The following is a 26472-nucleotide window of genomic DNA, read 5'->3' as shown; positions in this document are numbered from 1 at the left end:
CGACTGTTTTTTTTTTTTGTGTGTGTCCTCTTAATTTTGTTTTTTATTTTTGTTTTGTATTTTATGTCCTTACAACGTAATACTGATGAATATTGAAGAACTAATGAGAAAATTTTAATTCTACTCAAATAAGAACATTTTAATCCCTTGCTTTGTGAGAAATTCTGATAATGCTGATCCGATGAAAACAAAAAACAGCAACAACCCTCTCCTGTGACAGATTCAAGAACAGCATTTGAAAACCTTTCATTCTTTCTCTTAGAAAAAAAAAGACATCTAAGGAAATAGTGCAGCCAAAGTTTATTAATGCTGCTATTCAATGCCACTGCTGGCTTTATTTGAAGGAGGCTCTCGAGAAATTGTTGCAAGAGGGCAGACTACTTGTAGGGATTCACTATTGGGTTAATGGAGCAGTTTCTGAATGCATAAACTTCCTCAAATCAAAAGAATGAGAAAAATATACTCACTGCTATCTAAATTAGAAAACTACCAACAACCATTACGTGTGTAAAAACGATGGGCTTTTTTAGTTATAAATAACAGTCTCTGATGCTACTCCTGCTACCTCATCCAAGGCATCAGGTTAAAGATAGTTCCTTCCTCTTCTCAATCACAACATTCATATTACAAAGGAGGTATCAGGAAAAAGGGCATTCCTTCGGTAGTGATGAAAGCTGTTAAGTGTTGACTGTATACAACATGAGATGAACTGGTACAAGTAACAGCAGAATAGCACACCATTTAAGAAAGGACAGATATAATCTGAAAGGGATTAGCTGCCTTAATAGCATAAGCAAGACTATTTGCAACCATATTTTTGCTAAAATTGGCAAATATCTACATGAACGAAACCGATAATATAAAAAAATTCTGTCATTTTTTTCTTTCTGTGGAGTGTTATATACAGAAATAAAATAAAGTGTATGAAAATAGGTTTCAACATAACTGCTAACAATAAAGCAAGAAAATGAGGTATTCATAAGGTCTTTACATATTTTTGTCACTCTTAGCACCTCCTCACACTCTGGTGCTATACATTGGAATGATCTTTTCTCAAGATTGAAGGTTTGGTACCTACAAAACATAGCAGTGGAATTGGTATGCAGTTTGATAAGTGTAGACAATATTACAGTCGTATAAACATACAGTTGGGCTCTATGGACTTAGAAGAGTGGCTATATCAATTTTAGTCATATTTCTAATAACAAAATTGCATTCAGTCCAAGGGTTGTACAAACAATTGTGCTGAGTTAGCCTGTTCTGTTAAGGCCAGAAGGGGGGCAGGGAAAAAAACCTTTACTAAAGAGTTAAAATGCTATAAAAAAAAAAAGTCTGTGTATGCAGCTCAAGTCTTATAAGGAAATGTTCTTAAACATTTATTTCTGGAAACACAAGGTTTCAATCAACAGCCACTGGAGACTCTGAGGTCATGATCTTCCCTGTACGTAAGCCCCTCAATGTTCTGCATAAAGGTCACAGAGGTTTACCCTCTAAGCATGAATTTGCCTTCCAATCACTTTCACTATGGAATAAACAGTTTCTAACCCAGACTGCAAAACCCTTAGCGTTGTTTTTTCAGAAGAACACAAAGCCATGCTATACGATTTCATCTTCATACTCTCTATAGACTCTTCACAAATTAAAGATCTGTAAAATCATGAAACTTCATTATGTCTGTCAGTAGCAAGTGAGTTGAGAAGAACACCTTATTTTAAGAAGTCCGTTGAGTGTGTACACTGCTATCTGACAGGCTTGAAGTTTTTACATCTTGATACACTAGAATATCCATCCTTGTTATTGTATACATATAATGAACGCTTGTGCTTGGCATCAGCTGGACTTGTATCAAAAGTGAAATATTGTGAGGCTACAGGTAAACTGGAATACGGTCTGATGAAAGACACGAGTTTAAAGAAAAAGATTAAAAAAAACCACTTTTTTACCACCTTAAAACAACGACTGAAAACACAAAACAATGCGTTGTGGATGTATCTGCAAATGCTGATTTTAATACTTTGAAGATTAAAAGTTAGGATCAAGAAATCCTAAGACTCACCAAAAGTCCAAATTAAAATGGAACAGCTACTTCCTGAGGAACTTCAGAAACTATTTTAAAAGAAGCTAAATATTATGTAGATCACTCTGAGACCAATGCCTCCTCTTAATTTCCATGGAACGTACAACAGATACAAAGGGCACAATAACGTGATTTGATAGAGCAAATTCTCAGCTACAAAACACTATTTCTCAGTGTAGTCACCACCACTAACTATGCAATTTTGCCAGTGATGAACAAGAGCCTGCATGTTGTATTTGTAAAAATCTACACCAGTGGACACTGACCCATCGTTTCACAGCTGCTATGATGGTGTTATTGCAAGGAAAATGTTACCCACGCAGTCCAGCTTTCAAAGTGCTGACATCCACTGTTTGATCTCCATAAATGTTCAGAAAGTGTCGATTCATTTTCTCCAAATGGAGGAATTCAATGACACACCTTTGCTTCATACGCACTTCCATGTCAGACACCATTCTGTCAGACTGCCCCTCTGCTGCCATCTGGGCGGCAACAATATGTAACAGAACATTTGTAGGAAGGTCCAACTTTAACTGCCACAGCACCAACATTCCTCTCTGATATTGTGGGCCCACATAATAAAATAGGAGGTATTACTTTTGGAGCAAGCCTCATATTTTGAGTTTGATAAACATTCCAGCCATTTTCAGAATAGCTCTCATTCGATCGGGCTGCCTACTGCCTGAACCCTATGGAGCTGCCATGCTGCAAGTAACACGATATATATTTCTTTAGTATCTGCTGGTGATAAGTTACATTACTGAAATTCATCCAGGAAAGTATACCTGTTAATTTTGTTTTAGATGGATTCTATTAAAATGTGAAAATCTTGGCAAGAGCTGGGGTGAGACTTGCCCACTGTCTGGGTCCCTTTCCCACCCAGTCAACGGGGCAGACTTTTTAGTTCATTATCACCTCATCAGTGCTCCTGTCAGCTGCCAACAGTGAGAAAAGACTAAGCCACTCACTAATTCCTGGCTTTCCTGCCTCCACTGAAGCAGTGGTAAATCCAGAACAGATGGATGCTCTTTAACCCTCTCAATACAGACACCCACTTTAATAATTCTAATCAATCCACTGAACTCAGAACAAGGAATGACTGGCACATGTTGAATGATGAATGGACTGACCTGTTGCAGCTCAGTTCCAGCACAGAAAGCAACACTCCATCTCTAATGCACTGCTGGTAAGGGAGACAGAGCTGGCAAAGGCAGCAGGACTACTGAGTCAAGAGTCAGACAGATCTTTTGGTGAAGAGGGTAAAACAGTAGGGCAAGGGATTATGAAGAATGAGCTTATTAAACATCAAGATCTCATCACAAGAAATTCATGAAGGAAGACCAGCAGGCATTTGCTCCGTGCAGTTCCAGTTTCTTGTTCTGTAACTGAAATTGCACTGCAAGCAGCTCAGCAGCTTGCTGTCACAGTCTCTTCTTTCCCCAGAGCACAAGACACAAGTTACCAATCAGGCCCTGCATCGTCTCAGACTTACCTTACCAGACCATAGATTGCCATTTCATGAAAAAAAACCTCCATAAGAGAATAACTTTTTTTGTTATGTTGGTGTAACACAATGAGCTTAGATGAGCTTAGTGCACAGCTACACTCAAAACGGGCTTTCTATGTACCATTTAATAAAATTCATGACTTTGCTCTTTAGTTTTGAAAACCTGCCACAGTGCTCACTGACATGACAAGTTTCTTCTGCAATAACAGAACAGCCAGGCTTGTGTGAGTAGGAGAGCAAGAGAAAGGCTGCTTCAGCAATTGGCCAATTGAACTAGAAATTACTCCTAGGCTACCTTTAAATAAAACTACAAAGCTTGTTAGCTTCAGAAAAACTCCTTCAAGGCTACATTTTTTTTAATTGTGACTACAGTAACAGTCAAAAAGATGAAACACTGATGTGTTTATTCTTTCCTGAGAAACAGAATGGGAAAATATTTGTGCACGTGCATCTTATAACTGTATGAAGTTTCACTAAAAAGAAGATAATCAAGCACAGAAAGGTTATCTAGTAAATACATAAATATGTGAGAATGGCATTAGGAATCCACCGATCTTTGTTAAGTAACAGAATCATAGAACGGCTGGGGTTGAAAAGGACCTCAAAGATCATCAAGTTTCAACTCCCCTGCTGTGGGCAGGATTGCCAACCACCAGACCAAGCTGCCCAGAGCCACATCCTTGGCCTTGAATACCTTGAATGCAATGGATGTAGCTTGAATAATGTATATAAATTGTATAAGAAAAAAATATATGTTAAAAATAAATAAATTTAGCTCATTCATGGAAAGAGCTATCAAACATATAATTGAATCATTCTCAGCATGGAAAGTGAAAGATAAGACTGAGCTATTAGCAAGGTTTTAGAAAAAAATTATTCTCCCAGAATATGAAACATCTCCTTTGAAAGACTCTTTCAGTTGTAATGGTTATGATGCACATACGGTGTGAAAGCGGCTTGACTCTAAGAGTTTTGCAACTAATTATTCCAAAGTTTTTAAGAAAGAATGAGGTCTGAAATGTCATGAGAAGAATGACTCCTCATGAGACAAGGGAGCAGTTTTCCTGAATAACAGGTGAAGGACCTTCACTGAGAACACGATTCCTTAGAGTAGTGATAGAACTTCAACTGAACTTGGTCTTGCAGCACAGAACATACTTACAACAGTAAGTTAGATGGTATTAATACATTTGCATTCATTTCAAGATAACCTCTGTTAGTGATAGGAAGCTGTCTGACCAGACTAATCTCATCTCTCTAACTGATATTGTTAGGAATTAAGATGATTCAGTCATTCCTGGTACCTGTTTTGGGAACCATTACCCAAACAATGTTATTTAATGTTATCAAATGTATTAGCTGTCCTAGGATATGTGAGACATTCACAAGAGGCCAGTAATGTGACAAGCAAGATCTGGAGGATCCATGTGTTTCTGAAGCAGTACTTGGAGGTGCATCAGGATATTCTGGAGTGCCTGAAATGGCAACAGACTCTTAGGTTTTGACAATGGGTCTGTTCTCCACAGAACCAATAATTAATTTATCTACAGGTGTCCCACAGATAAAAATGAGTTCCTTTCTTATGAAATTTATCTCTTGTGTGTAGAGTGGAAGAAGTCTTGAAAAACGTTTCTTTGAAAGTAGTCACACGGATGATCACTAGACAAAGAAGCAACGTTCCAAAGGACAACAAACCAAAGAAGAGAAACTGAAGACTTGAGGAAAAGACAGGAAACAACACAGGTGTGTATCTGTTGGTCTTTGTCCTATTCCAAAAAATATTTATCATGAATATTACTCTTTAAACAGTACTTCAGTAACTTTATTTACTTGCATTGGGATATAAACCATATTTACGGTAAAAAGAAATCTTACTTCCTTGTGAACGAACTTCTAAACTGCAGTGCAAATGGCCTTTTGGTATATAGTTAAAAATCTTCAGTGCAGTCTGGAGGTAACTGCAAAAAGCAGCCCAAATGATTTTCTATGCCATTTTTCCCATGCTGAGTTTTCCTTATCCATAATGAGATAAACAGTATGGATTTTTTTCAGAGGAGTATTTGGAGAATTAACATGGCATTTCTAACTCCTTTAAGATTTTTGAATGGAAAGTGCTATACAATGTAAAGTATCAAAATCAGAACGGAATGCCATAACATATATCAAAATTATACACGATGGCATAATTTAAAAATTAATAATTCAATTCCTAGAGGTATTTTACAATCACAAGGAAGGAATTTATACTATCCTATTTTGGCCTGCAAAGTCCTCTTCATTAAACGTTTAGGTGTATATTTCCAAGTCCCAGGAGACTGCCACCAAGCTCATCTAGATAAGCCAAGAAGTTAGGAAAGAAGGAAATACTTCAACTACACTATCCTTACTCATCCCTCAAAGCAAAACATACAGTTCAGACATAAACTAGAGAAACACACAAATGCAGTGCATGAGCTCCTGTGTTTTTGTTGTTGTTGCTGCTTAACTTAATATTTAGAAAAGAGTTTTTCTAAGACTTGCAGGATTTCCTTGGGAATAGAGTAATGAAACAGATCAATTTGGTCTTTTATAACACATGTGCTTGACCAGCAATATCAGTGTATAAATGGGGATTAGAGTTTAACTGAAAATCTGCAACTGGTCATGAGGAGTCAAATTCTCCATCTTCTCCAAGCAGGTCTCACTTGACAAAGTAATGAAACAAAAGTTCTGATGATTAAGACACAACTGCTTCAAAAATGAGAATGACTTGGCAGGAGGAAAAGGGCATAACGCAACTCTGACAGAACAGCCAAGATTTTATTCTAGGCCTCATTCTATAATCTAACAGTTATTAAGCAAGTATTCCTATACCACAAACATATTAAATAATCATTAAATTACTCATCTGCTAACGAAGTTATCAGAATCTACAGCAAATTAACTGTTCTCTTTTCTAAAGTAAAAACAGCTCTAGACTCAAAACACAAGTGATGCACGCACATCACTTGCAGTTGGGTTTCTGTATCAGGATAAAGTAGAACTTGGACTAAGACAAGCATTAACTAAGAAAAACAGAATTCATTATTAGGATTTATCGGTGTGAATCAAATACATCTTACTCTACTTTTTACATATGCATTTCATACTGATATTTTTAAATTAGATGGTGAAAGAAAAAAAAAAAGAAAAGAAACCAGAATGGAGAGCTATTGAAAGATAATTCATCTCATATATATGTGGGTATTAAAATGTTTGTTATTCTTAGCACAGAGGCAAGAACCAGAGCCTAGCTATTTTTTTTTTCACTCTAAAACTGCATCTTTATTAAAAATCTAAAAGCTCCCCTTCAGAAATAGAAAACAGAAATAGAAACAGAAAAAAAAACAAACAAACAACAAATTCCTTATGCTTTGTTATACTCAAGTTGCATTGAGAGAATATTTGTCAATAAAACTGAACAAGAAATACAGCATTTGTATAAATAATGCACTATGTGTAATGGAGATGCATCTATATAAATCACTTGGAGCATTCTTTCCCTCAAATTTGGGCACAAAGCCTATGAAGAAATATGTCATCAGATAGGGTTTCTCTAGGTATCTTCTGTACTTTCAACTTCCCATACAGAGGAAGTGTTACTCCCATGCTCTACAATGTAAACTCCTTCAGAACAAAACTCCAGCAGCTTAAACCACTGGAGCGAAGACTTGGTATGAGATCTCTTGAAGTGGTTGTGCACGATGACATGGCTGTTTGACTAACACTGACTCTTTCTGCTTGGGCCAAATGCAATTCTGACACACTCTGCAACTCAGCACCAAACACCCTTTCCATTCTCCAACAGTTTACTTGCATTTCTGCATAAGTGCTGATTTCTTTTGGCTCCAAAGGCAGCTTCACCTGCAGGGTTTCATTTTTCTGTTTGACACCTTGCTGTTGATTTTCCCTCACTGCACAAAAGAACTTGCTCCAGTGCCTCTTTCACAAATGCTTCTTTGTAGAAAATGAAAGCCTTAATGATTGTATTTTGATTGTAGACTTGATTAATTTTGACTTCATTTAATTTGCAACCTTTTCTGAGATCTTTAGGGCTGGGAATTAGAGAGCACACTGTACCACTGTACTTTAGACATTACAGGTTTGCCAATTTGTTTCATGCCTCATTTGTCACAAGATCTATGAAATTGTAGTCCAAAGCCAGCTTCGTATTTTTCAAGTCAAGGCAAAAATGTATTTGTTTTTGTTTTAAATTAACATCTCCTTGCTAAATTCATCTAGTTTTCCCAACTTCAGACAAAAGCTCTCATTAACATTGAGAATATAGCAAGCAAGATCAATCTGAAGATAAGCTTAGCAAAAGAGAACAGATTGCTTTTTTCCAAGTACAGCACTAACGCGCTGACATAATTCTCAATTTTAGGTATAGACATACAATAAAGAAAAAATGAGGATGTAGAAAAACAGTGTATGAGAATGTGCTAGAAGTAAGAAATAAATGAAGAAGCATATATCTTACTTGCACAACATTTTCTACTAGTTTGCCTCTTAACATATTTTAAAACATACAAACTCATCTTAAGTTTAATTCCTGACATCACTGAAATTCTGTGGGCTTGGGTGAACGAGTCACTTAATGATTCCAGTGTCAGTGTACGCTTTTGAGGAACAAAAACATTGCTCTGTTTTTATGAAAAAGAAATACACAAGAACCTTCAGTGAAAACGACTCTGAAGTATTATTGTTAAGAGTTGCATTATTAATATTTTTGGAAGATAATGTGACTAGCCAAGGTTATAAGGACTTTCTCCAGATACCAGAAGATAGCCTTGTCATTGTTCATAACCTAACAAGGCTTAGCAATTACAAAAAACTGGGAGGAGAGGCTGGCTAACCAGGAGGCTGTGCTACCATTCAACAAGACCCGGACAGACTGGAGAGTTTGGGAGGAAGGAACCCGATGTGGCTTAACAAGAGCAAATGTATAGTCTTGCACTTACAGAGAAACAACTGCATGCATCAGTACAGGTTTGTGGATGACCTGCTGGAGAGGAGCTCTGTGAAGAAGGACCTGGAGGTCCTGGTGGACAACATCTTGTCCATGAACCAGCAGTGTATTCTTGTTCCCAAGAAAGTCAATGGTATCCTGAGGTGTATTAGAAAAAGTGTGGTCAGCAGATCAAGGGAGGTGATCCTCCCACCTACTCTGCTCTGGTGAGGCCACATTTAGACTACTGAGTCCAGTTTGGGGCTCCAAAGTTCAAAAAAGACATGGATATTGTAGAAGGAGTCCAGCAGAAGGCAACAAAGATGGTTCAGGGGCTGGAGCATCTCCCACATGAGGAAAGGCTGAGTAGCCCGAGGAAAAGAAGACTGACGGGGGAGCTGATAAATGTTTATAAATAACTAAAGGGAGGCAAGAGGCAAATGGATGAAGCCAGGCTCTTATTGGCGGTACATCATCAATAGGACTAGAAGTAAGGGCCTAAAACCTGAACATAGGAAGTTCCATACTAACATGTGGAAGAGCTTTATGGTAAGGCTGAAGAAGCTTTGGAACAGATTGCCCCGAGAAGACATGAAGTCTCCTTCATTGAGAAATTCAAGACCTGTCTGGATGCCTACCTATGTGACCTAGTGTAGAGTACCTGCTTTCTCTATATCCTCAATTTTGTATAATCTACCTTCAAATCATGTTCAGCCATATCCAATCTATTTGTGATTCATTTAAAATCACACATAAAGCTTGATTCCTGAATTACATAGTGGGGTCTTAGTTTCAGCTGGGGTGAAATTTTTTTCTTCAGAACATCTGGTATGATGCTACATCTTGGTTCTAGGAGAAAAACAATGCTGATAGCACACCAATGTTTAGTCATTGCTAAGCAGTGTTGTACAGACCAAAGTTGTTCCAGTTTCTCAGCTCACACTAATGAAGGGCTAGAAGGGCACACAATCAGGACAGCTGACTTAAGCAGGCCAAAGAGATATTCTATACCACATGACATCATGCAGAAAGAGAGTTTTGAAGGGGGTGGGGGTTCATCTCTATTATGCTGCTTGGGGAGCGAGGCTAGCTGGGTATCGGTCAGAGGGATGATGAGAAATTGCTTGTGCCTCATGTGTTATATACATTTATACACTGTCATAACTAATATCATTTTCATTTTCTCTATCTTAGTAAATAGTTCTATCCCAAGCTACAAGTTCAACTTTGTGCTTCTTTCTGATTCTCTCCCCTATCCCATTGGGAAAGAAGTGAAGTGAGTGAAAAACTGTGCGGTCCTCAGCTACCTGCAGGGTTAAATCACAACAACTGGAAAGAAACTAGTGTGATTTTTTTAGTTTCCAGTGCTTACTTGACATCAATTTTAAATAGACAAACTAGAGATGCAAATTGCCAGCAGACTGAAAAAGAAATGCTGGTTTATGGAAAGATATAGTATTATCTTCTTTTGTGTTTGAGGAAGGGCTATAAAAAGGGATTTAGGGAACACCAAATACAACATTATGTTGAATGTTTCAGTCTTCCCTACAATTCTGTACATTCTGTTTCCTAGTACCATGAAAGATAGCTCTCTCAGTCCTGTAATCTGCATAAACTATAACATCGTATATTGAACTGGGGATAAGAACCTCCAAAGCAATAGCAATATAAGTTAAGGAAAGAGACTTTTAGAGTGCCTAGGGTCTAGGAAGATTTTTAAAAATAGTTCTGATGAATTTTCATATTTTTAACTCCTTTTCTAATAGTCAATTGTGCTGCACACAAGACACTATCAGACAGCAAGCTCTCATATCCTTTCACTATGGAGTTATCTCAGAAATTCCACAGACTTGCAGATGGTTTTTATTTTCAAAAAAAAAAAAAAAAAAAGGAATATATTTTATTGTATGGGAGGAAACAAAAAACAAACAAAAAAAAAAGCCAAAAAAAAAAGACTGAATATTCACATAGAGAATAATTTCAAAGATTGTAGGAACTGCCAATAATTTGACTCATTTTCCGATGTTTCTTATATGACTCCCACTTGTCAGACTGTCTTCCAGGAATGTAGGGAAACAGTTATTTGTTTCAGAGGTTATTTCTGTAATTAAAGCAAATTGACCTGAGTTTTCTTGAAAAAGAAATTTCTGGTCAACTACAGAAAATAACATCAAATTAGGCTTTGTCTTAGCTATATATCGCAGAGCTACACTTTTATTTTACAAACAATGAAAGAATGACTCACACATGTAGAGCAGCCTTATGAGCACATCTAACCTTTGAGATTTCCTTCTCTGTATTTCTGAACTATGTTGGCGATGTCCGGATGGGATTTACAATGGCTCAAAGCTACTATTGTTCACACTACATTAAATCTACAATATACACTATGAGATACCATAATATTTTCACTTGGAACTTCTATTAGCCCACAACTTAGCTGTTTTTAATGAAATATGTAGTGCTCATAGAGTTGATTTATATGCATCGCTATTTACAGTGCACGTTTATAAGAGAGGAAAAAGCACCCTAAGGAACTCAAGGTTGTTTTGACTTTAACATAAAGTAAATAGTGCCTGATTTGGTTTAGCTCAGTAACACCCCTGGAAGCCCCAAAATCTTATAGTTGGATTAGGAATGGCGACAATAATCACTGGTGTAGCTGAATCAGCTACTATAGGAAATGTATTATTGCTACCAAACCTGCACCAATATGCACTTCTGCATATTTTAATTTTAAAACAAAGATCACAATCATATTTATGTTTGTTGTGAGAAGAAATATACAGAAACAATAAAAAGGCATGCTGAAAACAAGGAAGTCCATTTCTGCCAGTGTTATTCTAGAAATAATCAGAGTAGAGAATTTGTACACGCAAGGGAAAATTACACTTGAACAGGGACCTCTTGGAAAGAGTCCAGCGGAGGGCCACAAAAATGGTAAGGGCCTGGAGCATCTCCCCTATGAAGAAAGGCTGAGTGAACTGGGTCTATTTAGCCTTGAGAAAAGACGACTGAGAGGGGACCTGATCCAGGTCTATAAATATCTGAGGTGTGGGGGCCATAGTGGTGAGGCCAGGCTCTTTTCAGTGGTACGTGGAGACAGGACAAGGGGAAACAGACACAAGCTGCAGCATAGGAAGTTCTGCACAAACATGCGCAAGAACTTCTTTACAGTGAGGTGACGGAGCACTGGAACAGGCTGCCCAGGGAGGTGGTGGAGTCTCCTTCTCTGGAGATGTTCAAGACCTGCCTGGATGCCGACCTGTGCGACCTGCTGTAGGGAACCTGCTTTGGCAGGGGGGTTGGACTCGGTGATCTCTGGAGGTCCCTTCCAACCCCTATGATTCTGTGATTCTGTGAACAGATTCTCTTGAACAGATAAACTTTAAGTTCTAAGAGAATTTCTGATTGTACTTAATTACTGAAAGTGTATGCTACAGAATATAGGACAAGAAACAATGTTCCGTACTGGAAAAGGAATGCAGAATTACCTAGCAGAAGACAGTATATTGGTGCCCTCACAGCTGTCTTACAAGCAATCTGCTTTATACATTAGCCAAAACAAAACAGCCACACACTCCATTACCAGTAAAACACTGAGTAAGCTGAGTATGTATCTAGAAAAGTCAGCTGAGAATGTATCTAGAAAAAAAGCACTGTTCTCTTTATCCTTCTAGATACAAGGACCTGTACAATATGCAGGTTATGCATTACTTTTCCCAAAGTAATGTGGACTGGGCAGTAAAGGACACAGGGCACTTAAGGCTTTCAAGATGTTGCCTTGTGCTGCACCTGCTCTTGGTTTGTTTGCAACAATGAATTAGTGAACTGAGAATATACAAGAAAGGTGTTCATTTGCTCATGCTAGCATTGTGTTAGCTGAAACACTGCACATTTTACTAGTCTGTATATATGCAGAGGTTCTCTACTGATGAGATTTCTCATGGTAATTTCTATAATAATACTATAAACTATTGGTAGAAAGGAAAAGTTTGATAAAACCTGTGCATTCCTACAATTGAGGCTCGATGCAAAGGATTTTGCATTCCTTCTTGAAAAAGGTGTAATTTCATTGCACCACCTAGAAGTTACATTCCAAAAATACTGAAGCAGTCATTCACACTAAGCCCTCAGAAAACATCCAGAAGAAAAAATACCTCCAGTGGAAAGGCAAGGAAACAAAAGCATAATGTAACTGCATTCTCGGGAGTTTAATGACTGGACCTCCTTTTCCAAACTCTTCCATATAACAGTAAAAGTCGCAGCAATTACCGAGTGGAACAAACCCCTTTAACACCACCTGGTGTACTTTTCAGCAGTTGGTCCTGCTCCCAGGCCTGTCATGCCTCATTAAGATAGCACAGTACTTTCTCTCTGCAAGACTGTTCTTGGGGACCACAGAGTTCAAGATAAAATGAGATATGGAGGTTTTATCGTAAGACAGTAAGGGACTATGAGAACCCGTGCCAAGATTTCAGAATCTCAGAAAACCACAGAAGAAAAAGTTTTTCAAGGAAGATGAAGAGTGAAAACAAACCAGCTACAAAAAGCATACATAACTTTCCCATAGTTAAAGAAACAGAAGAAACCACAACAATCTAATTCTGCCTATGCTGATATGGGGCACCTTGTTTACACAAGCTTCACTAGAGGTCCCACTTCTTTCTGCTTTGCTAAGCTTTAAGATTTAAATTTAATAGATCTCTCACCTACGTGAATTGCGACCGGAGTTTTGTAGTACTGCTGCTGGGTTAAGCTTCTCTGCTTCCATCAGTTTCACTGAAAACAAAGTGGCAGGATGCCCTTAATGTTGCCATTGAGTACCTACCGGTGCTTGAAGGCTTACTGACTATGCAGCAGGACACAAAGGATAATGGATTCCAATTACTTCCTTGACAAAAGAGAAGTGCGTAAGAGATTACATTTTCTCTCAAGCATCCAAATGAATGAAATAATTATAGCAGAACCCACCAAATTCCAAGGTAACCAAGATCTACACTCACATTTGTGAAAAGCTTAGTGGTTCATTATAGTAAGGAGAACAGTGATGCAATAACCTTTAGCTTTAGAAGATATATTTCAACTTCCCTATTGGCTTCAGTGAGAATCACTTTGAGATTAACAGCAGTTCCAGCATCCGTTTATTTGCAATCATTTAGTCTTAATATCTCAATTCTTCAGTTATTAGAAATCGGTATTTTTTCACATACCAGACTCACTGAACTTTCTACAGCTTAAATGTCAGAATCTTACTCAGTGAACATATCTAATTTAAATAAACACGTATATTTTAAGCTGAAAAATGGAAAAGGACAAAATAATGGGAATAGGATATTTTTTATGTTTATTTTCACTTTTTGTCCTCCTCTAAAAAAAGACATTTTAATGAAAAAAAAAAAACCCTAGGCTTACAGAGGAAAAAAGGAATGCATTTGTTCTGTGTTGCCCCAAACAGTAAATGCTACAGAAATTGAGTGTCCTCTGTGGGATTGGAGCTTATTTAAAACCTCAGAAGTAATTACAGGAAGAACGCTGGCAGCATTGCTGCAATTGCCTGATGGCCTGATACACCACGTGGCCCACAGACCACATAGTCCAGCTAAAAATGCTGAGAAGTTTTGAATTGGATCTGGAAAGCCAGGTGCAAGGTTAAGGTACTACTGATTTGTAGCACTGTTGACAAATATGAACTTGTTTCAAACTACAGAGAGAATTGTTTTTATGTATATACTTCCTCTGAAACTACAAATCACTCTACTCCTCTGGAGAACTGTCATTAGAACACAGGCATAACATAAGATTTCCACAATAACTCCAACAAATATTTCTTTAATTTCCAAGAACACATTTTGTGATGAGGTGGATGGACATTGAGGGCACTGATACTGTTTGGTTCTGGATTTTTTTTTGCTGGTTCTGCTCATCATGGGTACACATAACACGAAAAAAATTGGTTTGGTGAAACTGTTTGCTGTATTTGAATTACGTTACGCATCATTTTGGGCCAAAAAATAAACTCTATGACAGTTAATCAGTTTCTTTTGGATCACTTTCAACTTCAACCTCTCCTACTCATACCTCCAGACAATACTACCTTACTGCTGGAAGGATTAACATTTTAGAAAATAAACAACCTTGGCTTTCACTGACTTCATTTTCACTTGTTTGTTCGTGTCTATTTTTCTTACCTGAGCGGCAGAAAAAGAACACATGGACTTATCAATCATCTACCAATTACTTCAAGTGGCTTGCACACTGTGTAGGAAAACTGCAGCAGAGAAGGATTAACACTGCATTTCCTAGGCTGGCATCTTGTTTTTAATAGTAGCCCTCACGTAGCTCTCAGCAGACTTTCCAACTCATATATGAAATAAAATAAGAATGCAATAAACAGTATAATGAAGCTACACAGCCTGGTTAATCTCTGATCACCATCTATGCTCTCTATCAAATCAAACATTAGCTGCCAGAAAAATGGGATTATTCATGTAAGTAAATACTGCTGCAATAAATATTCAGAAGAGCACTCAAAGTCATGTGAGTGATCAAGACTTTTTTGAGCACTTAATTTTGAAATAAATCATATGTTCTATTGTAACAATCCTTTTGTAATATGCTTAATTATTTCTTAAGGAAAAAAAAAAAGATTATAGTGAATTATTCTTGGATAAGTGATAATCTTTCTGTTGTGTGCCAGCAGGATCAAGGATTCAAATTTGAACTACCATCTACATTGTGTAAGTCTGCAACATCTGAATTACGGAGTTAGCAGTAACTTCAATGAGCAAGGAAAGGCATAATTTAGGAAAGATTTGTTAGACAAGTTCCCAGGTCCACAGGAACAGGTTGACAAATGCACCAACTGGAACTCAGCAACCCTGAAGTAGATAGATGACTTTGGACAATCTTCTGTTCCTTCTGTCCATAACAAAAGCCCTGCCCAGACCAAAAAAAAAAAAGAAAAAAAAGAAAAAAAGAAGTCTCTTCTCTATAGGCAGACACAGTGTCTGTTCCCCTTCCCTATAAGTGCAGTGTCTGCTGCTGCAGTTTTGGCAATTGCATGAACTCAGCCACAGATTAGAATGTTTGTACTCGGTTATTTTCACACACTGCCAAAATTTGCTGACAACACCAGGAGAAAAAAGGGAAAGGAAAACTGGTGATTTTCAACAGTTTATAACTCAGCTCAGCCTAAGCAGGTTTTTATGGGACAAAGAACAGAGATTTCTCTGTAGACAGCACTTTATTCCTGCCTAATTTGAAATATTTGCTGTGAATGATGGAAACATTAGAACTTCTTAAAGAAAACATAACAAAACAAAAATTCTAGCAGTTCGCTGGCTTTTTTTTTTTTTTTACAGTAGATCATGTTTGTTGAAATAAACGGAGAGACTGTTATCTACCTCTCCTATAATTATTTACAAGTAAGATACTTCTTAAAGAAAATGAAAATATTAGACTTAAAAGGCAGAGAGGTTCAAAATACGTAGTATTTCTTTAAGCAGTGAAATTTCCTCCTTGGAATAATTCACTTTTCTGCCGTTCTAGTGCCACAGTATTCCCTAAAGAACGTGAAACAATCTTCTCAGGATTACAGCGTCAGTAGCAAACACAAGTTCTACTCTAAGACATGCTATTTTAAATACATATCACTAACAAAATATCTAACAACTTCCTGTAACAACTCCAAGGTAGCTTTCTGGAGTCCTTCCTCCGTTTTAACACCTTCTTTCAGTCCATATCTAGAATCTACTGAAGTAGCATTTCTTAAGCCTTTTTTCTGTATATTCCCCTCATTCCCCCGTGCTCTGTTAGCTTCCTGTAGGGCCCAGGCTATTAAATGTAAACCTCTATCAAATAGCAAATTTAAGCACTGTTGTTTTGAATATCTGAAACCTTTTGCACAGAAGTGTGCCCTACAATTTGGGGAACAATGCTGCTTTACAGTGTCAATGAACTGTAGCTGCACAACTATTGCTTTTTGTTAAAATATCAAACCAGCAGCTCAGCTGCTTCAAAAAATTTACTAAAGATTCCGTTAGTGTTATTTTTGGATTGAAATAGTAGAAAACATTTTTAAAAGCACTAGAAAATTCTGCAAAACTAGAAAACATCTGAGAAGAGTGCTTTTCAAAAAAGACATGAGCTGGGAAAGTGTGCAACAAAGAATATCCTGGAGTTTTTTCAAGTGAGATATTTAATTGACTGGGAGTCCTCAGTAGAGACATGTTTGCAGCAAAGACTCATGGCGAGGGTGAGTTTTTGAAGTTTGGATGCATTTGGCAGCTTTATAGAACTTTCAGACAGCCCAGCTACGTCTAAAACACGTTCAGCTAGTTAACTATACAAGTGTAATGTTTTTTCCATCTTTCTGTCCATGTGCTGACAGCATTACCATTCTCTCCAGTGTTCTTCTTCCTTCTTTGGCACAATGGATCTACCAGTTAATGCAGTTCCCGATACTTAATTTCAATACAATGGCTTTCCAACAATAACTTACTTAGGTAAGAGAGGTCATCATTTAAAAGAAGTGAGTAGTTATACTGAAAGTGTGAAAGCCTCACAATTCAAAATACATTTCAGGATATATTGTACAATACGTGTATATTTTAATGAGGAGGTTTGGCAGAGCAGTTTGGCAGAAGAAAGTACTGCCAAGTGATTGGATATGGGATATATCTCCAGTTGGTTTGGATTCCCATATCACCTTAAGAGCTATTGTTCCCATCCCCCAGTACACCAGCATTCAAGCCAGTCAAATTTATAGCTCAATAAATTTTTTTTATTAAAAATAAAAAGTGTGGCTTTTAAGTACTGCAGTCTTCCAACGTCTCTGTGCCAGGTCTAGATCAGAGTGTAGTAGCTTAATACGAAGCTAGAGAAGCTTGGCCCACTATGCAGAGCACTCCTAATTTAAGAGTTTCAAGACTTAAGCCACATCTCTTTGCATTTTATAACAGCTGTTTTTCTATCCTTTCACTGAAAAAAAAAATAATGAAGAAAAGGAAAGAAAAAGAAAGGAAAGAAGATAGCATAGAAAAGTTAAATAAATAAATAATGGCTCACAAAACCACAGTGGAGGAACCACTGCTGGTCCTGCCAATAAAAACGTTCCTTCTCTTCAGGGCTGGCTAAACAACTGAAAGTGTTTCTAATGAACTGCTGGCAGCACTATCCATCATTGCACTAAATGGATTCCCGTCTCCCTAAACTAAGGATAACTATTCATCTATAATGCACAGTCAGAAATTAGGAAGTATTTAAGCCTTAGAAGTCTATTTCCTCACTTCTCCCCACCTCAAAGCTTGGTTTTATTCAGATCCCCTTATGTAAAGATGACAAGAGAAGTCTGATAGAGAAATTAAGTCTCTGTTCCAGTGCTAATGAATCATTCACATGAGTCTGAAAAATACTTTAGCAGACCAGACATCTGCAGTCTCATTTCAGCATTACAACCATTTGGAATTATGTTTGCCTCATCCCTCTCTCCTTTTTAACATTTGTTACACTGACTGGTGTCTTGCCTTAAAGTGGATAACAAGAAATTCAAGGTAAGATAGCACATTCACTTCTGAAGACTTGACTGATTATATAGATACGTATCTGCAGAGGCATGTTAATAGCTGCCTTTAAATCATCAGAGATCAGCGAATAATTCATAAATATCAATAAAACATGCCTACGAATAATGGAAATAACCACTCACTTCATCTCCAGGACCTCCTCCAAATGTTTTCTTCTTTCTGCTCGTAGGTTGGTCAAATGGGTTTCCTTCTCAGCCAAAGACTGTTGTGTAGAAGACAATTTTGCTTTCATCGACTCCAGCTCCTGCTTAACCTTCTCCATGGCCATCATCAGCTCTTCTACCTAAAACATTTTTGAGGAAGGCAGGAGAAAAAAATAGCACAGTGTGACTGACTGGAACTTACTAAAGGTCCCAACAAAGTTAGAGTTCTAAGATTACCAGTGCAAGTACACTGCATAACACTGTAGACCAGAAGCATCGTCATCTACTGCTGTGTAAAGTATATCTACATGTTTTGGAAGCAGCATTATAGAATTTGAATTAATACGGTCTGGTCACTGAAACATTACTTTTGAAATACCAAACTACAAATCTTCAATTCTTCAGTATTTCTATTTTAGAGAATGTAACACAAGGAAAAATAGATGGTCAATTGGCATTAAATTAGCTTAGGAAAATGCTAAGTATTAAATAGAGCACATTGATAATTTAATGTGAAAACTTCTTCTCTAAAGAGAAGCAACATATTTACTTTAAGAATGAAGTTAAGAATATTTCTCAAACAAGGAGAGGACTGGGTTTCCATGAAAATGTAAGTAAGGCTACTTCCCCCAAAACATCTGTTGAACAATGATTATAGCCATATTTGGTGATTCGGAAACAAAAGCACCTTCAAAGATGGTAGACAGTTATAGAAGAGTAATGCTTATATCTCTAGGCTACTACAAAATTACTTGGTTCAAAGGTTCAGAATTAAGATGACTGTAAATTCTAGAATATATAATGCACAAGTGACTCTAGTCACATTTTGTGTACTAGCAGTGGGTTTTGTCTCTGATAGAATTTGCCACTTAAACTTGCAAAACCACAATAAATAAATCAGTATAGCTATATGTATGGTGCATCACTTGCTGTCTAGGTGCTAGATGATGTAAGGTGTACAGCATATCATCACTTGCTTTAATAAATCAAGTATTCTGGGAGGTAGAGCTATTGGCTCAGGACAAACAAGGATAACAAGATTGTTTTTCACCTTCAGTAATAGATACAGCAAGAAATGTTGCAATTCAGAAAGACCAATTTATAAAATCTACCATAGTCATTGTGCAGTGCTTACTGCAAAATGCCTATTTCCATTTGAATGCAGCTGACAATGAAAATTCTTCTTGTATCCAGCAAATAAAGAACAAATTAAGATATGAGATTATCAAAAACTGTTCAAAATGTACAATCAACAATTCATTCAGCAATCAACAGATCAAAGCAGAATTTCAGTGACACATACTTCAAACTGGCTAGGACGTGTAAAATAACCAAGCTTTTCCTTTTGCATTAGTGTACAAAATAAGACCAGAGCCTCTGTCAGTTTTTAAAATAAACAAAGAAAAAGCCCCATAGAAGAAAACAGAGAAAAGTCGGAAAAGGATGTAAAAAACTGCAGAAATAATGAACAGAAAAAAATACTTCTAGGAAGAAAACTGATACCTAGAAAGAAAAATAATAGCGATATGTTGGGCAAGTGAATATGTACCAGTATATCAGCTTCTACTTCCTTTGGTTGGATCATACATAAACATTTTTCTTTAAATCAAGGAGAAAAGAGGCATGCCAACTGCAAAATCCTCTGCTTCTAACAAAAAAACAACCTCAAACAAACAAGTCCCCAGCCAACGGCAACAATCTGAAAGGCTTGTGTCAATCTGTCAGTTGCCAAGATAAAACAGTCTTTGAAGCAACTTTTCCATAATGAAGTCTGAAAGACTTTTGCTGTCCATCATTCCATTCCCAGCCATAAAATTTGTGATACTAATAACCAAGGATTGATTTGCTTGATGCAGATCTGTAGCGTAACAGCTCTGTGCTATTGCAACACAGAAAGGCTGGAGGTCGATAGCTGGGGCAAGGCTGTCAGTGCTGGGCAGCAAGATTAAAGTCTGCAGCAAAGTATGAACTTACATGAACTGGAGTACTGACTACCACATGTAGTCTATGTTTCCAAAGGTTAACAGAAAATTGATCTAATCATATATAGGGAATGGATAGAATGTGAATGGCTTTTACATGACACCAACATGTCATCTGAAGTGTCATTGCTTTCCATTCTGTCTAGAAGGCAGTGTGCATCAAAGAGAAAATTCATGGGAGTAGTATTGCTCATACTTAAAGACTTTATTACTTGGATTCATCAAGCTATAGATATTCCATGAGAGTATTTCCATTAAACTTGTACAAAATAAAGCATTTTACATGCCAAGCTATGAATCTTAGTGCAGATCTGTCTATATTTCTCTGTAAGCAGTCCTAGAAGAAATGATAAAGAAATATTCACTAGAAGCACATTCCTTGCAATGGATGTCCTTGCAATGGATGTCCAATTTATCCTACATGAGAAACTTCAAATCTGTCTTTGATTTTTTGCTCTGAGTGCAGCTAATTATATAACAAAAAGTATTTGCCAAGAACCAGAATTTTCTGAGGCGTGCCGTTGACTTTTCGGCTACAAGGATGGAGCAGAGTCAGGAGGACAAGGTGTGTTCCAGGGGATGTTAGGACACCACTCTCAGACATAGGGTCTAATTTCTGAGTGGTGCTTTGTGGAGCCAGGAGTTGGATTCCATGATCCTTATGGGTCCTTCTCAACTATGAAAATTCTATGATTCTGTGATTTTCAGTAAGCTTGTGCCCTATCACTAGAATTATTTCAATTCACAATGCACAGAATGCACTTTCGCTTCTCATTTCTCTTTCCTTGAATGACAGTTTACAGGCAGAAACGGCAATATGGCAAACAAAAAGCAAAATGCTACGCACTGGAAAAACATTTGCAGTATCAGAGGACCTTTCTCTAGATAGTAAGATAGAAAAACTTCATTGGGAGCCATACACTCCACTTCTGTATGCTGTATGTATACAAATGAAGAGGAAAAAGCTGAAGAATGTTCTCCTACTGCAAAGGAAAAATTTCCAGTCTTAAATGACAGGACATGAATGAATGAATAGTTCAAATGTGTATGGAGTTTCAATCTTGCAGACGGTCCAAGCTATCTGTTAGTCTTGGTATTTCTCTTTCCTTGTTGGTTTTTTTTGTTGTTGTTGTTTGTTTTGTTTTGTGTTGTTTTCGTCAAGTATTTGAACACTTTTATGACCAAGTGAAAAAGGCTGCACACCAGTCTGTAATTAAAGGTTTCAAAGGGCATGGCAGAGAGACTCAGTATTACACAAAGATCTCTGCATACTCCTAAGCTGCAGATACATTACTTTTAGTTCCAGTGATACATGGGAAACTTATGCTTTAATGTTTAATTACCGAAAACAGTCACATTTTTATCTTCCCAACTTAAAGAATTATATTCCTCTCAATATACATACAGGCACTGTGGGTTATGGGATAGCTCTTTGTATTCATGGCTGTATCTTAAATGTTCCAGGCAGAATACAAAAAGATGGAATTCTAGAGAATAAAGATACAAGTACCTGCATGAGCAATTTATTTTCAATGAGCATTGTATAAATCAATCACTAGAGATCTTATCTTCAAAACCGCCTCAGCAAGCTAACTTCTATTTAAAATTATTGGCTTTCTGAACATAGATCTTTCTTGTATAAACAACAGATTAGTATTATGAGTTAAAATGTACCAGAAATCTGTTCTGTCCAAAATGAATTAAACCAAAACTAAAGGTCTTGCAATTACAATTCAGTATTAAGAGTACTACAAGTACTGGAATAAAAATAATAAATTGACATTTCCCATAACGTGGTACTCAGCCTCTCAGAGGACTCTCTTCTACTTTTTTTCAGATCCTGAGTTTTTAAACTATTTTTCACTTCACTGTGTACACTGCTGAAATGATAAAAGGGGGCAAATTTCTGCATTATCTTTTACTGAACTGACTAAAATGCAGGACAGAGAGGAGAAAGAAACAGACCCATGAAAAAAAGACAAAGACGAGTTCTGGCTCCATGTAAACTTGTTTGGATCCCAGAAAATTTTCCCAGAACAGATGTTAAGACATGGAAAAAGCACAGGCCAGGCTTGGGACCCTTAAGTATGTAATTTAACTGCCTCAAGTAACATATTACAGGGAGAAAGCATTGAGTCTGACATAACCTGGAATGCCAGCAGGACCAGATGGTTTGCTTAAATCACAAGCTAATAAACCTTTACACAAAATAAGAAGGAAATGAATTATGGTTTCATCACAGCCCCATTTCTGCTAAAGCAGTAGGGCTTTAGGTACTCCTGAAGACTATATCCAAGACACTTAACTATATCCAAGACACTTCTTGGCTATTCTGAACTGGGGGGACAACCTCCAAATTCTTATAGGTATTGAGAAAGCTTATGGGTGTAGCTTTTTGAGGGCTAAAAATATCAGAAGAGAATGAGAGAAATAAGTACGCAGTAGCAGGAAATATCTTATTTTTCAGTAAGATTAGAACATAATTTCTGGTTTGTAAGGTAAGGATAGCCCTCAGCTGAAAGACATGTTGAAAGCTCTGCCATGCTGCCAGCAGTGGCTCTGCCCTTACCACACGTGCAGCAGCTTTGGCTCTGTGTCAAGCTCTTCTTATTCACTCCCAGTGCATGAGCATGTACATGCTGGAAGGTGCACAGAGGAAAGGCTTTTATGATGATGTTGTCACATTGTCACTAATCCTCTCATTGCACATACACAAGGGGTTAAGATGCTTTACCTTTGCTTTTATTCTGTTGGCACTGTAAAGATATCATAAGGTGAACAGACACTCATCATCTAAAGAGAGTGTTTCTCCCTACACTGCATGTATCTCCCCTGTGCAGCTGCTCCACTTGTTCTGCATGGTCACTGCTAATGAAAGTTGCCATGAGATTCTACACAGACAAAAAAAAAAAAAAAAAAAAAAAAAAAAAAAGTTTGTTGAACACCAGAATTCCTCAGCTGAAATCCTGCCTAAAGAAATTTGGAAATAAACAGCAGGATGTTGTGCAACAGTTATGGTGTTTCTACACACCATATTTATGTCCATTCCAAAAAGGATGCCAGATTTGCAGCACCCCTTTTGCCAAGGCCAACTGAGCACAACACTAGAGGGCTGTGGCAGACTTCACACATGAAGACTTTACAGGCGTTTTCCTTTGTACATAATACAAAGGGAGGTTAGCATCAAAACTCAGACAACAGCTGGTAAGTTATCAGTTGTCTAGGGACAAGGCAGGATATTCTGATTATCTGTAATACACAGCAAAAATTTTGGGAATAAACTATATACGAAGAATTTTAGAGATGAACTGTGTGTTTCTTTACATTAGTGTGCAGTATTCTTAAACCTTTTAGTCACTGATGAGTCTAAACAAGGAAGCACACTAGTAATTAGATTGACCAGAATATACCTGACATTAAAATGTTATTCCTGCAAACCCACAGACGCAGAAACATGGGAGCTCTGTTAAGGAATACACTCCTAGAGCACCATCCGGAATGAATTCTGCTCATATTCTGAGAGCACTGTGCTCTTGGTATGAGCGAGGAGGAATCAAAACTCACAGATGTTTGGAAAAAAGAAAAATCTGTTGAGCTGCCAGACCTCAGGCCTGAAGAAGTCACAGCTGCGTCCTTTTAGGATGTTTGGAGGTATCTGTGACAGTTGTATGCCCTAAATGAAGGCCATAAGCCATACAAATAAGCAATGGCCTGATGTTGGGACAAGAGCTCTTAAGAAAGAAGCAATAATCATCTCTACTTTACACACACAGACACAAATCAAGTCAGGTTAAGGGGAAAAAAAAAAAGTGAAAGACCACAGTCTGATTTCCAGTAAGGACAGAAACCTGTTGCAATCTTTGATGTCTGAAGGCTACAGCAAATTAAAGTTTTACTTCTGTATTTTCCTCAACTGGAACCTTTATCTGATGTAGAATTCTATGCATTTTAACCTTTGCAACCAAATCAAAGGATCTGTGCAGGCTGCCCTAAAAGTAATGCCTCCTATTTTATTACGTTAGCCCGTGATATCAGGGGTGGACATTGGTGGTATGGCAGAAGAGGTTGAACCTTCCCACTAGTATTCTGTTACATTTTGTTGCCGAGTTTTGAAACTCTTCAAAAGGGCTGACAACAGCAGGACAAGGGGAAATGGTTTGAAGTTGAAGGAGGGAAGATTTAGGTTGGATGTCAGGGGGAAGTTCTTTACAAGGAAGTGGTTAGGCCCTGGAACGGGCTGCCCAGGGAGGTTGTGGATGCCCCGTCCTTGGACGTGTTCAAGGCCAGGTTGGACGGGGTCCTGGGCAACCTGATCTGAATGTGTGTGTTTGGTGGCCCTGCTAGGCAGGGGGGTTGGAACTACATGATCCTTGAGGTCCCTTCCAACCCGGGTGATTCTGTGATTCTGTGATTATGTGACAGATGGCAGCAGAGGGGCAGCCTGACACTGAAGTGCATATGAAGCAAAGGTGCATCACTGAATTCCTCCATGCAGAAAAAATGGCACCCACTGACATTCACTGATACTTGCTGAGATCAAACAGTGGATGTGAGCACAGTGAGACAGTGGATGGTGCATTTCAGTAGTGGCAACAGCGAGAGTGGGTCGCCTTCACCGGTGCAGATTTCGAGGAGTGCAGCATGCATGCTCTTGTCATCACTGATGAAAATGCATAGCTAATGCTGGTGGCTATTCTGAAGAATGGTGTTTTATAGCTGAGAATTTGACCTATCAAATAGTGTTATTGTTCTTTTAATATCTGTTGTAGTTTCCACAGAAATAAATAGGAAGCATTACTTTCAGAATAACCAATATATGTGGATTTATGTGAATCTACAATCATAGGAAACTGTCTTGTGTTTATCTTCTATAACTAGCAATGAAGCTCTCAAGCCCCTTAGGGACACAGCAGCAATCACTTCATCTAGAAATAACATGCAGTATTGCAAAAAAAGTGAATTTTGATCATCATTTAAAGAGACTATAGTTATAGAGAGTAGAATTTAGCATACTTAGCACATTCTGTGCAACTCTGCACAAGCATTTAGCACCGTTTGTTACAGAAGAGAAGGCACCAGGGAGACCTCATTGCAGCCTTCTAGTACTTGAAGGAAGCTTATAAACAGGAAGAGGATTGACTTTTTCCATGGTCTGACAGTGGTACGAGAAGGAAGGATGGCTTTAATCTAAAACAGGGTAGATTATGGTTAGATGTTCGGCAGAAATTCTTTACTCAGAGGGTGGTGAAGCCGTGGCACAGCTGCCCAGAGAAGCAGTGTGTGCCCCATCCATGGAGCCCTGGGCAGCCTGAGCTGCTGGGTGGCAACCCTGCCCATGGCAGGGGTTGGGACTGCGTGGGCTTAGAGATCCCTTCCAACCTAATCCACTCCACAATACTATAATGCAAACAACCTCTTTAGAAAAGTGGCTGATGCATGATACTGCATCCACAGGTATAAACAAGGACCTCTTCAAAACAACTTGGCCTATATTTGATTACATCTAATCTGTCAACTGCTGTTAAGGTAGCAGCAGTAACAGAGCCAAAGGAAGTCTTTCAGCTCAGACTAATTATCCAAGGATGTAAGCAGTTTTTCACAGGGATTCTGCAAACCACACTGGTTTTAATGTTGCTGCATTTTAGACAGTTCCACAGAATCATACAATTGCTCAGGTTGGAAAAGACCCTGAAGGTCATCAAGTCCAACCGCAACCTAACCGTACTACCATACTACCCTAACAGCACTCCGCTAAATCATGTCCCTGAGCACCACGTGCAAATGGTTTTTAAATATATTTATCTTTTGTATTACTTAGGATAATAATAATAATAATAAATAGTTATCAAATTATTATTATTATTAATATATCTTATATAATATTATTTATAATAATTTAAGGTAATTGTTTCATATTATCTCGGATGTTACCGTGGCAGACTGAAGTTTAGACACAGCCTGATATTATTCAAATTTTCAACTAATATTATTCAACTTTAAAATTCTTCTCAAAAGATGTTAAGGTTCATGAACAGTTACTATGTGAAAGCCCATCCACATACATGAAGGTTGCACATGTGGCTAAAATATAGCTGAAGAAGTGCAGTCTTGTTGGCAAGCTCAGGGAAGTTTCCACCTATTCTAACATGTGGAAGCAAATCTTTAGCATTGTAGTTAATAAACAGCAATGAGCAGAATCTAGCCACAACT

General features: G+C 37.8%; 1 protein-coding gene across 5 annotated transcripts in view; it reads right to left on the bottom strand.

Annotated features, from left to right (window-relative positions):
* ERC1 (ELKS/RAB6-interacting/CAST family member 1) overlaps positions 1–26472 on the bottom strand; it is a 288936-nt gene that overhangs the window by 84653 nt on the left and 177811 nt on the right. For all 5 annotated transcript variants that reach the window (XM_042837662.1, XM_042837661.1, XM_042837663.1 and 2 more), the window contains one exon: positions 18260–18420. In XM_042837662.1, the coding sequence (XP_042693596.1) occupies positions 18260–18420 (161 nt within the window). The remainder of the gene's footprint in view (positions 1–18259; positions 18421–26472) is intronic.

The sequence above is a fragment of the Centrocercus urophasianus genome, unplaced genomic scaffold (genome assembly GCF_019232065.1).
Source record: "Centrocercus urophasianus isolate 14NV4802_14NV808 unplaced genomic scaffold, USGS_Curo_1.0 seq_73, whole genome shotgun sequence".
Classification (NCBI taxonomy): Eukaryota; Metazoa; Chordata; class Aves; order Galliformes; family Phasianidae; genus Centrocercus; species Centrocercus urophasianus.
This window is presented reverse-complemented; position numbering and strand designations above follow the sequence as displayed.